Consider the following 15,478-nt stretch of genomic DNA (forward strand, 5'->3'; position numbering starts at 1 on the left):
AAAATTTTAGAAGCTGTTAACCATAGTCGCCGGTTGTATGAAAAACTAAATTTAAATTTACTTCACGGTCCTTTTAAAATTGTCATTTTAGGAGCTCGAGTGGATTGTACCTGAAATCTTGCGAGCCATGCAGTTGCGGAGGACATTCTGATATGTGCGACCCGGAGACTGGCGTTTGCATCGTAAGCTTTTAACTATAATATTTGTTTATTTAAGGTTTTTTTGCATTAATAATATTATAAAAAAACAATTAACAGGCTAAACGTAACACATCTAAGCTAACCTAGAACTACCTTCATACCTAGTTCAACGTTGTCGAGCTTTTCTGCCACAGGCATCAATCCTAATAGCAATAGCAAGGGCAAATTTCTTGAGGCCAAAACCAAACGCAATGACAAATATTTAATTTGTTTATTTGTTTTTTATTTCTTTCTTTTATATTAAATTAAAATCGAAAATATTTAACAATCCAAAGAAAATTCGTAGGTATCTTAACTACCACAAATTATTAATATTTACATCATGTCCATTTGCTTTGCCCCAGATGATGAATTACGTGGATAATCAATGTACCTTTAATAAGCCACTATTTTGTGGTTGATCTACATAAAGTAGACCATGCATGAGCAAATCAACACTAATTTAGTTATCAATACATTCCCGCTTTCAGGATTGTCAAGACAATACAGCCGGATACAATTGTGAAGAATGTAAACCTGGATATGAACGTGACGCATATCAACAATGTGTACCATCTCGTACGGTCCCGAGTAGCTGCAAGTAAGTAAACTGATCGCTAACACCCTGCAATGTTGTGACTCGATTATTTTATTTTATACTCAGTATTAATTCGTCCTAATGACAGTGTACCTATTAGGACTAGCGAGCCCTGGCAGTAGTATTGTAAAGCAGATCCCGTGCTGGTTACCAGGTTCAGGGTTCCAGCAAGCAGCTATGTAGGTAAATCAAAATTGAATTGAGGCAAATGTAAAACTCGATCATTTACGTTCGCACGAATACGTGATCAATTTTTTTTTTTACAAGGAAAGGAATACTATAATAACGGAAAATAAACTTGAACCGTTGATGAAGCTGACAAGTTAATTATGAATAATTTTTAGGCTTTAAAGTTTTTCCTCATAATCATTTATTTATTTCTGAGTATATAGTACGATTACGTGAGTACGATTCTGATTAATATGACTCGGATCATTACGACAAATCATAATTATTTATTTATTTAACAATAAAAATTACGGCATTATGTACAGTTAGAAAACCAATGCAATGTAAAATTCAAATGTAATGTTTAAAATTATAAGGTAAGTATCAAATGTGTGGGATGTAATTGAAATACGAATACTTCTTAACCATTAGCAGATAGGTAGGTACGACACGACGACGAGCCTAAAAACTATGTCCAAGAGACAAAACTATACTGATGTACTATGTACTGATTAATATTTTTATTTTCTTGATTAGTTGCGATCCACGGGGCGAAGCGGAACCTTGCGATGATCAGGACAACTGTAGGTGCAAACCCAACGTAGAAGGCGAATCTTGTGACCGATGCAGAATTGGTACATTTGGACTTGATCAAGAAAATCCCGATGGCTGCACTCCTTGCTACTGTTCTGGAGTCACCAGAGATTGCGTGGAGACACCTAATTACAGCCGGATTGCAATTCCGGCTCCTATAATAGGCGAAAATTATGGCAATTACTCGATAACGGATTTGACTGCTAGACAAATTATCAATGATCAGTTCTCTCCTTCTGCGAGTGAAAGCGAGCTCACGTACATATTTAACTTTTTACCTAACGAAGAGCTGTTCTGGTCTCTACCTCAATTCACTGGTGTGTATTAATTATCATGTTTGCAATATTCTTTATCCAGTTAGCTTACATTTTCGGGTGGTAAAACTTTGTCCAAGGTCCGTCTAGATCATTTAAATTTTGATCCAGCTCAGTCGGTGGAATCACTGGCATGTGCGATATTTATTCTATCCCAACCCTTCAGGCTGGCAACGCATCCACAATCCTCCGGTGTTCCGGGCACCAGAGATGGAGGTGCTCACAACTTCTAGAGATACATTTACTCGTTTACTACCCTATTTCATATAAAAATCAAGATTTTTGCTCACTAATGTAAGTTTGCAATTTATTTGGGTACTTGTTTTACATCTTTATTGTATGTGGTGGTAATCTTTTAAAAAATATTTCACTAATCGAAAGCTACAATATTCTTGACTATTAATAGGTACGTACTAGGTCCAGAAATACTAGAAACTGATTATTGGTGTTTTTTTTTTAGGAAATAGGTTATTATCATACGGTGGAAACTTGGCTTTAACTCAAAGATTCGATTCGGGAAAATATCCTTTAGAAAGTACTCCGGGCACAGACGTTGTTCTGTTTGGAGACGAAGATGCATTGTATTGGCCCAACAACCAAGCAATCCGTTCCGGAGAATCGTTGGTGAGTGTTGGTAAAGACTTATTTAGGTACTTTAAAAAACAACAAAACCTCAAACCTCTTAGTTTAATTACCTAAGTATACTTATCTGGTTTAACTTTGAACTGTTCAGTGTAACTTATGTTTTATAATTTTTGAGCAGATGCAATTAAAACTATGAAATAATGAAACATTCATATTGAAAGTAGAACGATCTGAGGCCGTGTTGTATTTGTCTAACGCGCTGACTCGTAATTACATTCACCATTTCTCTCTACCCTCGTCGTATACCATGTTACAGAAAGAAGTGGTTGAAACAATTGTGATTCCAAGTGCGTTAAACAATAACTGACAATGAGGCTTCTGTCTGCCTCCTTGCCTCATGCCCCATTTTGCGCATAAACTAAGTACTTGTTGTATTTTTAACTCGTAATTAATTTACGCTAAAGAGTTTTTTACATTAGAGAAAAAACAAAAAAATACCCAATTTAATAAATTATATTTTTCTAAAATTTGGACTAAGACTACAATTTAAAGATTAAAATGTATTCTTTTCAGAGTTATCGAGTGCCTTTAGTAGAAAGGGGTTGGTTCCACCTCAATTCTCGAACACCGGCAAGCCGGAGCGATTTCATGGCAGTCTTGAAAAATTTGAAGAGAGTTCTAATTAGAGCAACACTTACACGAAACCTTTTATCCACTTCTATTGCGGATGTGTCTATGGATACTGCTGGTGAAGCGTTTGGAGCAGCTTCGGCTAAAGGCATTGAGGTAAAACTTTCATTGGTTAACATATTTTCTGTAAAAAAATCCTTAGAACTATACCCTGTCTATTTAACAGAGTTAGCAAAGCCTTCTCTCTGTTGCACTTTTGTATGCAAATGAAAGGGACAAGAAACTGTCAGTGGGCGTCAACAATCGCACGTCGATGGCGGGCTCGGCTTACGTGCCGGTTGTTGGAATATTCGTAATATTTCTTGTGATTTTTGTTTGTAGTTAGAGGCACCTCAAATAATTAACTTATTGATACTTAACATGACATTATCATGTCATGTTTATTCATCTTTTAATCATAATTATGTAATTTACGAGCCAGGTAAAAATTAGTAACCAAAGATAAGCACTCTAAAGCGTCCGCACCATACGAGAGACAGATGTTGACTAAATTTTGACAAGCATCTTGTGCCTGCGCATCGTCCTTATCGCTGACCAATTACGTGCATTCTCTGTTTTCTAGTACTAACTCTGTTAAATAGACAGAGTATAGGTACCTACACCCATATTATTTTTAATGCGTAGAATATGAATTTAAAATCATTGATCAATTTTACTTTGCAGAGCTGCAATTGTCCTCCAGGGTACACTGGCAGAAGTTGCGAATCATGCACACCCGGTTTCTATCAAAACAGAGGACGTTGTCAGCAGTGTAACTGCAACGGACACAATTGCCACCTGACAAGCTATGGTGACGTTGTCTGCGATTGTCGTGCGCATTATTCGGGAGTTGATTGTTCCATTATAGGTATGTTGCAATGTAATTTTGATGTTTGGCATGAAACATTTATTTGTCGCATTTTTTTATGTAGGTATCTATTAAATAAAATGAAATATAGGTATAATTCAGTCTAATAATTATACTCTTCACCTCCTCTTTAATGCTAAAAGATTACCTACATAATTAAAAACATGACCGTAATACTTACAATAGATGTATAAAACTTACATATTTGTATAAAGTATTTTACGTATATAGCATAAAACTTTGTTTTTTATTTATATTATAACAAACAGGTGGTAATGCATGCATTATATATTTTTATAACACAATCAATAGGAGTAGTAATGGAACTGCACCCCATTATTAGCGAAAACTACGACGGTTTGAACCCTATGCGGAGAGTCACATTCACTTGCAAATACAGAGCTCCAGAGCCGCTGACAATACAGTTTTATTACGAGAGGAAGAGAATAAGCGCACCTAAACATTACAACACGTCAAAGTTGTACCCGGATGGCTGGAGGGGAGAACACGAAACAAAACTTATCTGGGATACGAGACATGTCGGAAAAATATTGGAATGTCACACCATTACTTCAAAAGGATTTACTCTCGGAGTGTTGACCTCTACGTTACCAGAGCCAGGTAGCTCTTAAACATGAAAGAGCTTTACCATCAATGTCGGATGTTGATACTATTCATGCTTCAAGTAAAATGTTTAGCGCTCTCAATGTCGATGTGATTCTCCAATGATATATTTTGTACCCATTTGTTTGTGACTAACAACTTCGTCTCGCAGCTCCTTTTCACAATGCTACCGCCATGCTAATAATGCCTAAACGATACTACCTAAATAAATACCCTAACCTAATCAACAAAAAGTTGGGAAACCCCCAACTTTGTCACTTCAAAGTTCATATCTCAACTATCATATCTCGGCTAAACCGATTTTAACGAAACGAATCTAAGAGCCATCGCTAAAAACCTGCTTTCAAATAATAAAACCGCATTAAAATTGGTCCACCCGTTTAAGAGCTACGGTGCCACAGACAGACAGACTGATACACACACGCAGACACACATAGCGGTCAAACTTATAACATCCCTCTTTTTGCGTCGGGGGTTAATAAAAAATATATAAATATAAATCACGAGCGCAGTCGTTCAACTAAATGTAGGTACTTGAAAATTGTATTAGTTAGTTTTATGCGTTGTAGTAGAGGTACCTTAATTTTACTGGGTCAATAAAAAAAATGCACAGTTAGTCGGGGGCCCGAAAGAAAAAAGTCATGAAGCTAAAAGTATGATCCATTCGCGACTTGCATCGGCATAAAGAAACTGTCCTTATTTTATAATTTATTAGGTACAATATAAATTTACGTTGTTTTTGGCACTTGTGAATGATCGAGTCGTGGGCGGTCCTTCACTGTAAGTGGTACTCTTTAACGTTTAGGAAATTATCTATATCATTTATTTTTATAACATAATTTTATCATGTAAGTGGTATTAGAATAATGTATACGTGTTCTCAATGTATATTTTTTAGAGTTCAGATTATTCTGTGCTGTCTGCCAATCACTCTCAAGCATTATTAAACAGTCATTTGGTCCTTTGTGTCCTCATTTTTATGAATATATTTAGTGTTTATTATTTATTTATTTGGCAAAAACATAAAATACATAAGGCCTTATTCTAAAGTCTCTTACAATACAATATTATATCAATAAAATAGTAGGAAATAAAGTTTTATGGACTTATACACTAAGTAATAATAGGATCACTTGCAAAATTTCACTATGAAATTGTATTGCTATCTAATTAAAAATATTTTTATGAGAAAAATAATTTAACTGAGGCTGCAAGTGAAATTAGTTCTACACAATTTTGAAAGTTTTTCCTTAAGATTTAAATATATTGAGATAATTGGACAACCCAAAGAATTTTAATAGCCAATAAAAAAAACTTTACAATGGGAATGAGAGAGCGAAAATGAATCGTATTATTTCCTTATAGATGGAGAACCACAAGTAGTTCAAACTACTACAAACCGACCACCGCCGCCACAGTCTACAGTTACTGTAACAATTTCGAGCCCAACTATCAGAATTGAAAACGTGGGCGGCCAAGTAAACTTTACTTGCGAAGCTAGAAGCCGCATGATTCAGGGTGCTCTCCCCGTGAACTGGACTAAGGTTGATGGACACTTGCCGCAAGGACGAACGTACGTTGATCGGAACACCGGGGTACTGTACATCAGTCGAGTCCAAGTATCCGATAGTGGGACATACATCTGTCAAACAAGTGATGGCATTTCCACGGGACAGGCTATTGCATCTCTTACAGTTGGATGTAAGTAACTTTGTAGTAAATTATTTTAATTAATATAATTCTTTACCAACGTCACTTATGTACTAGAGTTTCAGAAAAGCCTATTTTTTAGTAATAATCAGTATTAGAACAGAAATATATTTATACGCTATAAGGGTCCCGTTTTTGCCAACTGAGCCGACGAGTTCACGTATTTTAATTGAGCCTGTTTATCTGTTTCTTTACAAAACGATTTGTTCTCTTTCCATGCTTAAATTGGATAGTTTTACCTGACTGGATTTTTTACGCAAAAGGTGGGTAAATGGTAAAATAACATATTAGGTAAAATGGTAATATTTAAAACCTAAATTTGACTTTGTCAAATACAATCATACACTTTAATTTTTATGTTACAATGAAATAAGGTCCGCGATGACGAAGAATTGAGAATGCGATAAAACATTATTTTAATTTTACAGCAAATCCTATGACAATCCCCACTGTGTCGATACAACCTTCTGTAAACGAGTATTACGAGGGTGATAGAATCGAATTGGAGTGCGTTACTACCGGAAACCCCATTCCAAAAATCGTTTGGCAAAGAGCATCTGGACAGCCTTTACCTTTGGCAGTGGAGTATTATAGATCCTATCTTGTAATCCCCAAGGCTAGAGAAGAAGATTCCGGTGAATACAGGTATTGTTGAACATTAAATAATGAGCAGTTTATTTTTAATAAACATTATTGTACTATGATAATAAAGTTTAGTGATTAGTGACCAGTTTAATACATCAGTGTTAGTGACTGATGAAACTAGTAAAAGGTCCACTCCCAAAACAAAATCGCTGTTTCAGATGTATCGCAAGAAACACAGCTGGATCCAAAGATAGCATAGCTGCGATATTTGTGCGTCCCAGACCATTACGACCAACTCGAGACAGACTCACTATTTCGCCATCTACACCAAATGTTGTTGAAGGTCAAAGCACAAATGTTATTTGCACAGGAACAGCAAGTATACCAGTTGGCTCTATTGGATGGGTCAGGTAAATTAATGATAAACATTATTATAGTAATTTACGAACGAACTGTGAATAACACGTTACACGAGGTGTTCTACTTTTTTTGTTTATTTTCAGGCAAGACGGTTCTGAACTCGCTCAAAACGTGCGATCTGAAAATGGCGTATTATATATCGATGTGGCTCGGCTTGAAAACCAGGGAGTATATGTGTGCCAGACCACTTCTGAGCAGGCAGCGTCTGTGCCCATCCTCGTGACGGTCGTCCCTCTGTCCACACCAGCCCCGGCGAAGCCCCCTCGATCTCCGTCAGCGTCGACAGTCTTAAAATACCAACAGGAGGCAGCGGGACAATCGATTGTAATCCTCAGGGATACCCGCAACCGTACATCAAGTGGAGCAAAGTAATCCTCATACATTATATCAAATTATAAATCTGGATTTTTGTTTGTTTGTAATTTGTAATATATTTATCTTTGTATTATTTTGTTTATTCGGCGATAGGTATGTGCAAGATTATGTTTTGTCTTTACAGCACAATAACAATTTTGGACCTGGAACCAGTCAAAGAGGGAACACGTTAATCATTTCCAATGCACAAGATGAAGACGGAGGATATTACATGTGCACCGGATCCGTGGATGGAACTGTAGTCGCCAACACCTACGTAATGGTTGAGATTGAAAGTAAGATTGAAAATAACTTGCCTAAATAATTTTTACTTTTGTTGAAACAAAATAATTTATGCGCTGATCATTGGTTGCAGCGCGTATCCCGCCTAAGGTAGAAATATGGCCACAAGGGGAACTAGCTGTTACTCTTGGCGGTCAGTTTGAATTCCATTGTCGTGTATTGGCCGGCGTGCCGCCTCCCGAAATACTTTGGTCAAGAAGTCGCGAACGATCGTTGTCGCGGTCCACACACTTACAGCCTCAAGCAGTTTTGAAGTATGTACATATTCTATGCAACTATTTTTATATATTTCTAGGACCGCTCGGCTAACTTGTTTATTATTTTAGGTTCGAAAGAATTGAAGTCAACGACGAGGGAGAATATATTTGCACGGCCACTAACGTTGCCGGTCAGGCCAGCGCTAACGCTACTCTAAAAGTGAGATCTGTGCCAGAGATTACACTGACACCAGGATCTTTTATCGAAGCAAACCCAGGAGAACCTGTAGAAGTGCATTGCCGAGCAAATGGTTATCCCGAACCTATGGTATCAATTAAATGTAAGTCACACTAATCATGTCTTGGGTGATGTAATAGAGATATTTTATGATCTTTGAGGAATCACGAATATAATAAAAAAAAAAAATGTTGTGGCAGTGAGATCAGACGACCGTGAACTCGTGCCACCTAGCCCCGGGATCGCGTCACTGCGTGTCGGCGCGGCCAACGAGCGGGATGATGGCGACTACGTGTGCACAGCTGTCTCGGCCGCCGGCACCGTCGCGGAGCAGTTCACCATCCGCGTTGAGCGTGGCGATATCGGATTCGGACCCAACGGTAAGGCTGAACTCGCATGGGTAAAATTTCGTGACTTGCAGAGATCCAACTTGAATAATGACAAAATGACACTCGTCTGCTAGCTAGGCTGTTATATCCACACTTAATATTTCACCCATATTATCCCTGAGTACAACAAAATTTAAGAAATATACAAGCTAGTCTTGAACCTGAAAAATACTATTAAATCGCGCAAGTTACTTTTAAGCCCTTGTCCTGGAACAACTGGCAAACCACTATATCCAGAACCTTTAAAGTAAACTTTATCAAGATTTAAGTAAACACTAAGCAACTTTTTTGCGATTTAGGAGAAGGCAGCGGAGAAACTGATTTTGATCCTTACGGTAATCCTGACCAAGATCAAAATCCTGAACAAGATCCAAATTATTATCCAGATCAACAAAGACCTACGCCTTTACTCGCCATTGAAGGTCAAGACAGCACACTTGGGTAAGATTTGTAATTATTGGTTTTACCTACTATATGGATATCGTCATATTATGTGAAACAGACAAGTAAACCAGCTGTGTTTGTTTTTAGATGCGACAGCTCTAATGGCTTATACACGGTGCAATGGGTAGAGTAGGCCAACAGCTGCAACGCTATGCTCAACAGATCGGAAATGAGCTGATCATTCGTAATGTAAGTAATGATGAATCTGGTAACTCACTGATTTTTTTAAACAAAAAGAGATTTGTCTTATTCAAATAATGGTGGTGGTACAGTTGCATACAACATAATTAAGTAGTCCCAGATTCCAAAATGTGTTGCGCAATAGCAGACTTATAGCTTTGGTTGTTTTTTATAGCCTTGATATGCTCATTTATCCGACATGATATGATTCGTTTAGCTAAACCGCGTTTACCTATATACTACGCCTATATAGGATTTCCCACAGCTTTTTTTTTAACGCGACTGGATGGCAAACGAGCAAGTAGGTCTCCTGATGGTAAGAGATCACCACCGCCCATAAACATCTGCAACACCAGGGGTATTGCAGATGCGTGGCCAACCTCTAAGGCCTAAACCAGCCTGCCAGTAATTTTACCGGCTGTCTTACTCTCCACGCCGAAACACAACAGTGCAAGCACTGCTGCTTCACGGCAGGATTAGCGAGCAAGATGGTGGCTACAGTCAATTTTGTAAACACCAGGATGCTCTAAAGGAATTGTATCTTCAGGTGATCTCATGCTTTGCGATATTTTCCTAAAAGGAGTAAAAATGGTGTTTATTGAATATTTATTTAACAATCTTCCAATGCTATTGTTACTTCTTCAAGATAGGGCAGATATGCTGGTTGTCGAGCTACCGATTGTAAACAATTTCCCCTAACCTTCTCTCTTTTGCGTTTAACCTTATAGCCATTACTACGTAAAACACGTTTTACCTGTACCTACCTATTAACTCCTGCGGGTGATGATGTGATGACATGTAGATACCGATATGTGTGAGTGGGTTTTCGATAAGCCGTATGGCTAAGAATGCCGTCACTACGTATATCATCCATCACTTTCACATCAAGGAATGCTAGGGTCCAGCAGTGTTCGAATTCATATGTAAGCCACATTCTGTTGTGGATGTTGTTCATTAAGGTCTATAATATACTGTTTGACCTCAGCCCGTCCACCCTCAAGTATGCAGAATATGTCATCCACGTATCTTTTCCACATCCTGATCTTAAAGGCGCAATGGCCATGGCCTTTTCCTCAAAAGGCTCTATCCATTAATTAGCTACTGCCGGAGCCACCGTGTTACCATCGCCACCCCATCCACCTGTAGATAGTACTGCCCTTGGTAGATGAAATAGGCAGCAGAAAGACAATGCTTAGTCAAGGTCACAAGAACATTAACGGTATGATGTTAGCTAACAGTTTATTTTCAAGTACTTTGAGAAAATCTGTCACAGGCACATTAGTAAAGAGAGACTCGACGTCAAAACTAACCATAATCTCCCTCGCACTAACACAGTGTCTCGAAAAATAATAACAAAGTGACGGGAGTCTTTGACATAGGAGTATGAGTTGGTTCTTCCACTCAGAGGATTGAGTACGTGTGATAATAGCCTCCTTGCGTCTTTATAAGAAGACTTGTAAATATCTTATTGTCCATGGTGTCTGACATTGTCTGTCGCTATGTCATTCTATCAACAACTATGTTTCTTACCATGTCCTATTTTATTATTGAATAAAGCCAATATTCTATTTGGTCTTGTCTAAACTTGTATCAATTTATTCAATAATAATTTTTTGCGCCGCCAAATGCCTGAAGGAAAAGAAAACTCATCTATGTCACGCTATTTGCGCCCCGAACGGTTTGACGTGGAGCCTTCGATGATAGGTTCAGACCTCAAATGGGCGCATTGGAAATATTCATTCGAGAATTTCATCGCACGGGAAGCCGCCTCAGCAGATAAAATACTTAAGTACCAACTCCTTGTCAATCATATCTCTCCGCCAATTTACAATATTATTCAACAAAGACCTCCTACGACGAAGCCATCAAAACGCTCAATGATGCCTATGAAAAGCGACACCACAGCACGACATATTCTAATTTCAAGGAAACAACAGCCGGGCGAGTCAGTAGCTGAGTATTCGAGAGCCCTGAACGTACTCGCTCGTGACTGCAAATTCACAGATGTCACTGCAGCCGATTACCAAACGATGTCGTACGTTTAGCTTTCATTGCCGGGGTATCATCGCAGAAAATCAAACAAAGACTTCTAGAAAACTCCACTGACACTCTGGAGAAACCTTGAACCTGGCTTTGTCTCTAGAATCCGCCGAAAGCACTTCGCAACTACTTACAGTGTCACCTTCTACATCTGCTCATGCTAATGCTGCCTCTGAAGCTCCAGAACACTCGCTGATGACCAATTTAGCAGCTACAAACGCTCCAAACAGATCTCGACCTGATTCTTACCCTAACCACACCAGACGACGATGTTTTCTTCTGTGGTGGCAGTAATCTTCATCAGCGAAACAGATGTCCCGCGTATAACGCCGAATGTCAGCTTTGTTCCAAGAAGGGGCATTTCGCAAGCGTATGCCGTAGTTCTGGGCCCAACCTACGAACTGCTAATGCTATTGCCACAGTTGACGAACAATCTCAACCTCAATCTACTTACCCTAACTTATCTAACATCTCCGCCGCTGCTCCTGCAAGCCTAAGAAAAGCAACTATACCTATTACAGTCAACGAATATCGTGCTGATGCACTTCTCGACACCGGTAGCTCAATTAGCTTTATAGACAAAAACCTAGCTCGAATAATCAACCTCAAACAAAAGCCCTGCAAGCAAGCAATTACTCTAGCATCACTCAATAATGTCTCTCATGTCGAAGGTCTATGCTATGCAACAATTCAAATTGGTGAACACAAGTACCAACACCAACCACTGCTCATCATCAACGATCTATGCGCAGATATCATCATCGGGCACGATGTTCTCGGGAGCACTCGTCACTCGTACTTCAATTTGGAGGAGACAAACAACCTCTCAAAGTCTGCAACGTTTTAGAAGCGTCAGTCCCGCCAGCATCAGTTTTCACCAACCTCTCGCCAGACATTAAGCCTATTGCTATACGCTCAAGACGGCATTCTCAAGAAGACCAAGACTTCATATCAAATGAAATAACAACCTACTTAGGGATAAAGTAATCGAACCCAGTATCTCGCCATGGAGGGCACAAGTACTCGTTGCTGGCGGAGGCCATCACCGTAAGCGCCTCGTTATCGACTACTCGCAAACAATCAACAGATTTACAGACTTAGACGCTTACCCTCTCCCGAGCATTGATTCTATCATAACAAAAGTGGCAAAATACAACGTTTACAGTCAAATCGATCTCAAAAGTGCTTACCACCAAGTCCCAATCTTACCGAAAGAAAAAGTTTACACTGCATTCGAAGCTTGTGGTAATCTCTACCAGTTTACAAGAATACCGTTTGGCGTAACGAATGGAGTGGCGGCCTTTCAAAGAACCTTACAATACATAATTGACACTGAAAAACTTAAAGGTACCTTCGCTTACCTTGACGACGTAACTGTCTGCGGTAAGGACAAATCCGACCATGACAAAAATCTTGAAATGTTCATGAAGGCCGCTGAAAAATACAAACTGCACATACAATGCACATTTGAATCAGAGTCAATCAACTTGCTTGGATATACTATCGCCCACAACGTTATAAAGCCGGACAAGTCTCGATTGGAACCGCTAACGAATCTTCCTATCCCCACTGATACTGCTACACTGAAGAGAGCGCTCGGTCTCTTCGCCCACTATTCAAAGTGGGTCAACAACTTTTCTACGAAAATCAGACCTTTAATCGAAGTCACTTTTCCATTATCTCAAGAAGCTATCACTGCCTTTCAAAACCTTAAACTGATATATCGAAATCGGCATTAGCAGGAATTGACGACAGTGAAATATTTTCAGTTGAGACAGACGCTTCCGATTTTGCCATCGCAGCGACCCTATCACAAAAGGGTCGTCCTGTCGCATTCTTCTCTCGTTCTCTCAACGACTCCGAGAAAGGCAACCTTCGATTGAGAAAGAGGCCTGCGCCATAGTCGAAGCTTTGCGAAAATGGAGACATTTCCTGATAGCAAGACATTTCTTACTCATTACTGATCAGCAATCTGTCGCATACATGTTCAATCAAACACACTCTAACAAAATAAAGAACGAAAAGATCGAAAGGTGGCGGTTGGAGCTCTCGTGTTTCAAATATGATATAGTCTACCGACCTGGGAACATAACTTCGCCGCGGACGCACTTTCACGAGTATGCATGCAAATAAATACTGCCGCTTCTAACTCTAAACTAGTGGAACTACACCGAAATCTCTGCCATCCAGGGGTCACGCGCATGGTTCATTGGGTCAGATCAAAGAACCTACCGTACTCCGTAGAGGATGTAAAACGAATGACGGCCGCATGCCCAACTTGTGCGGAAATAAAACACGTTACATGAAACATCAAGGACATCTTATCAAAGCGACAGCCGCTTTTGAAAGATTAAACATTGATTTTAAGGGACCAATACCATCTCGCACCCAGAACCGATACATACTGACAATAATTGATGAGTTTAGTCGTTTTCCCTTCGCTTATGCGTGTAAGGATGTATCTTCAAGAACGGTAATCAATTGTCTCGAAGACTTGTTCTCCACTTTTTGGTACTCCAGCGTACATCCACTCCGACAGGGGTACATCTTTCTTATCAGACGAACTTAGACAATTCTTGTCTTCCGTCGGGATATCATGCAGCCGCACTACGCCTTACAATCCCCAGGGAAATGGGCAGGTTGAACGTCTCAACGGCACACTGTGGCGAACGATCCAACTAAACCTCAAATCAAACAATGACGATATAGTAAACTGGAAAAGGCACTGCTACCGCGCGCTGCACTCTATAAGATCTCTCCTGTGTACGAGCACTAACACAACGCCGCATGAGCGCATGTTCAATCACCCACGCCGTTCTCAAACCGGACAATCTTTGCCGACTTGGCTACATTCGCCTGACCGGTATTTATGAAAAGGCACGTAAGAAGCTCCAAGTATGACCCCGCTGTACAGGAAGTCCAATTGTTGCAGAGTAATCCAGAATACTCCTTTATAAGACTGCCTGATGGGCGAGAGACAACAGTCTCAATAGATCGTTAGCTCCAGCACCACGAGCTGTTGACGATGACCTTTCAGATGACGAACTTGACGATAACCAATCCGAAGAAATCTCTGCCATTCAAGACCCGCCTGCCAACATCGATCCGAATGCAGGAATCAGCCAACTTCGGCGTTCAGGCAGAGATCGCAGACCTCCAGCCTTCATGCATGACTACGTCTCTTCGTAGAGGGGCGAATGTGATAATAGCCTCCTTGCGTCTTTATAAGAAGACTTGTAAATATCTTATTGTCCATGTGTCTGACATTGTCTGTCGCTATGTCTTCTATCAACAACTATGTTTCTTTACCATGTCCTATTTTATTATTGAATAAAGCCAATATTCTATTTGTCTTGTCTAAACTTGTATCAGTACGTCACTTACATGTTTAGCTAATTCATAAGTAGGCAATTAATTTGACTAACTATAGTTTTAAGCGGAGTATTGGCTTTATGTACTTTTGGCAACCCGCATACATTTCCGGCAGCTGTGCTATACGTGGACGCAATAAGAATTTATATTTGTACTCTCAGAAAACTCCTTGCTACATTCTCTAATGATTTTAGTGGTCCGGGAAGACACATTGGCAGTTGGATTTGTTTCACCGTTTATATGTGTTAGTGTCACTAAGTAACGAAATAATTTTTGTCCTCATATTCAGCGACATTCATAACCACAGTTGCGTTTCCCTTGTCTGCTCTAAGGATAAGTAAACAATACGCTCATGTCTAGTTATACTCTTGAGCAGCTTAGCATTCGAAGAATACCACTGTGTCCTGCCAAAACTTCCGCATCAGAGATGTAGAAGCTAGAAACCTTTGATACCATAATCAATATTAAGAAGTTTTAACCGCCCAGGCTAATTTGATAAACAGATAAAGATTTAAATGCGTGTGCCAGGGCATCGAAGAGAGACTTGGTCAGTACGAGTGCGTGCTAAATCGACCGGCGCACGGGCATCACGCACAAGTCGGCGTACACGGAGCTGCTGGTGATGGAGCAGCCGCGCATCACGCTGC

The 15,478-nt window shown here is 39.6% G+C and overlaps 2 protein-coding genes across 2 annotated transcripts in view; both read left to right on the forward strand.

The window, feature by feature from the left end:
* Positions 1 to 15,478, forward strand: part of LOC141432877 (basement membrane-specific heparan sulfate proteoglycan core protein-like) — a 240,521-nt gene that overhangs the window by 194,062 nt on the left and 30,981 nt on the right. Inside the window, exons 39-48 of the mRNA XM_074094693.1 lie at positions 92 to 182; positions 671 to 780; positions 1,483 to 1,856; positions 2,314 to 2,477; positions 3,012 to 3,224; positions 3,792 to 3,975; positions 4,288 to 4,596; positions 5,965 to 6,300; positions 6,738 to 6,954; positions 7,113 to 7,304. Of these exons, the coding sequence (XP_073950794.1) occupies positions 92 to 182; positions 671 to 780; positions 1,483 to 1,856; positions 2,314 to 2,477; positions 3,012 to 3,224; positions 3,792 to 3,975; positions 4,288 to 4,596; positions 5,965 to 6,300; positions 6,738 to 6,954; positions 7,113 to 7,304 (2,190 nt within the window). The remainder of the gene's footprint in view (positions 1 to 91; positions 183 to 670; positions 781 to 1,482; positions 1,857 to 2,313; positions 2,478 to 3,011; positions 3,225 to 3,791; positions 3,976 to 4,287; positions 4,597 to 5,964; positions 6,301 to 6,737; positions 6,955 to 7,112; positions 7,305 to 15,478) is intronic.
* On the forward strand, positions 7,313 to 9,408 carry LOC141439851 (peroxidasin homolog). The gene is made up of 8 exons (XM_074104255.1): positions 7,313 to 7,359; positions 7,398 to 7,638; positions 7,814 to 7,964; positions 8,045 to 8,225; positions 8,298 to 8,509; positions 8,607 to 8,786; positions 9,095 to 9,236; positions 9,327 to 9,408. The coding sequence occupies exons 1-8, from the start codon at positions 7,313 to 7,315 to the stop codon at positions 9,370 to 9,372; spliced, it is 1,200 nt and encodes a 399-aa protein (XP_073960356.1). The 3' UTR covers positions 9,373 to 9,408.

This window comes from Choristoneura fumiferana, chromosome Z (genome assembly GCF_025370935.1).
Source record: "Choristoneura fumiferana chromosome Z, NRCan_CFum_1, whole genome shotgun sequence".
NCBI lineage: Eukaryota > Metazoa > Arthropoda > Insecta > Lepidoptera > Tortricidae > Choristoneura > Choristoneura fumiferana.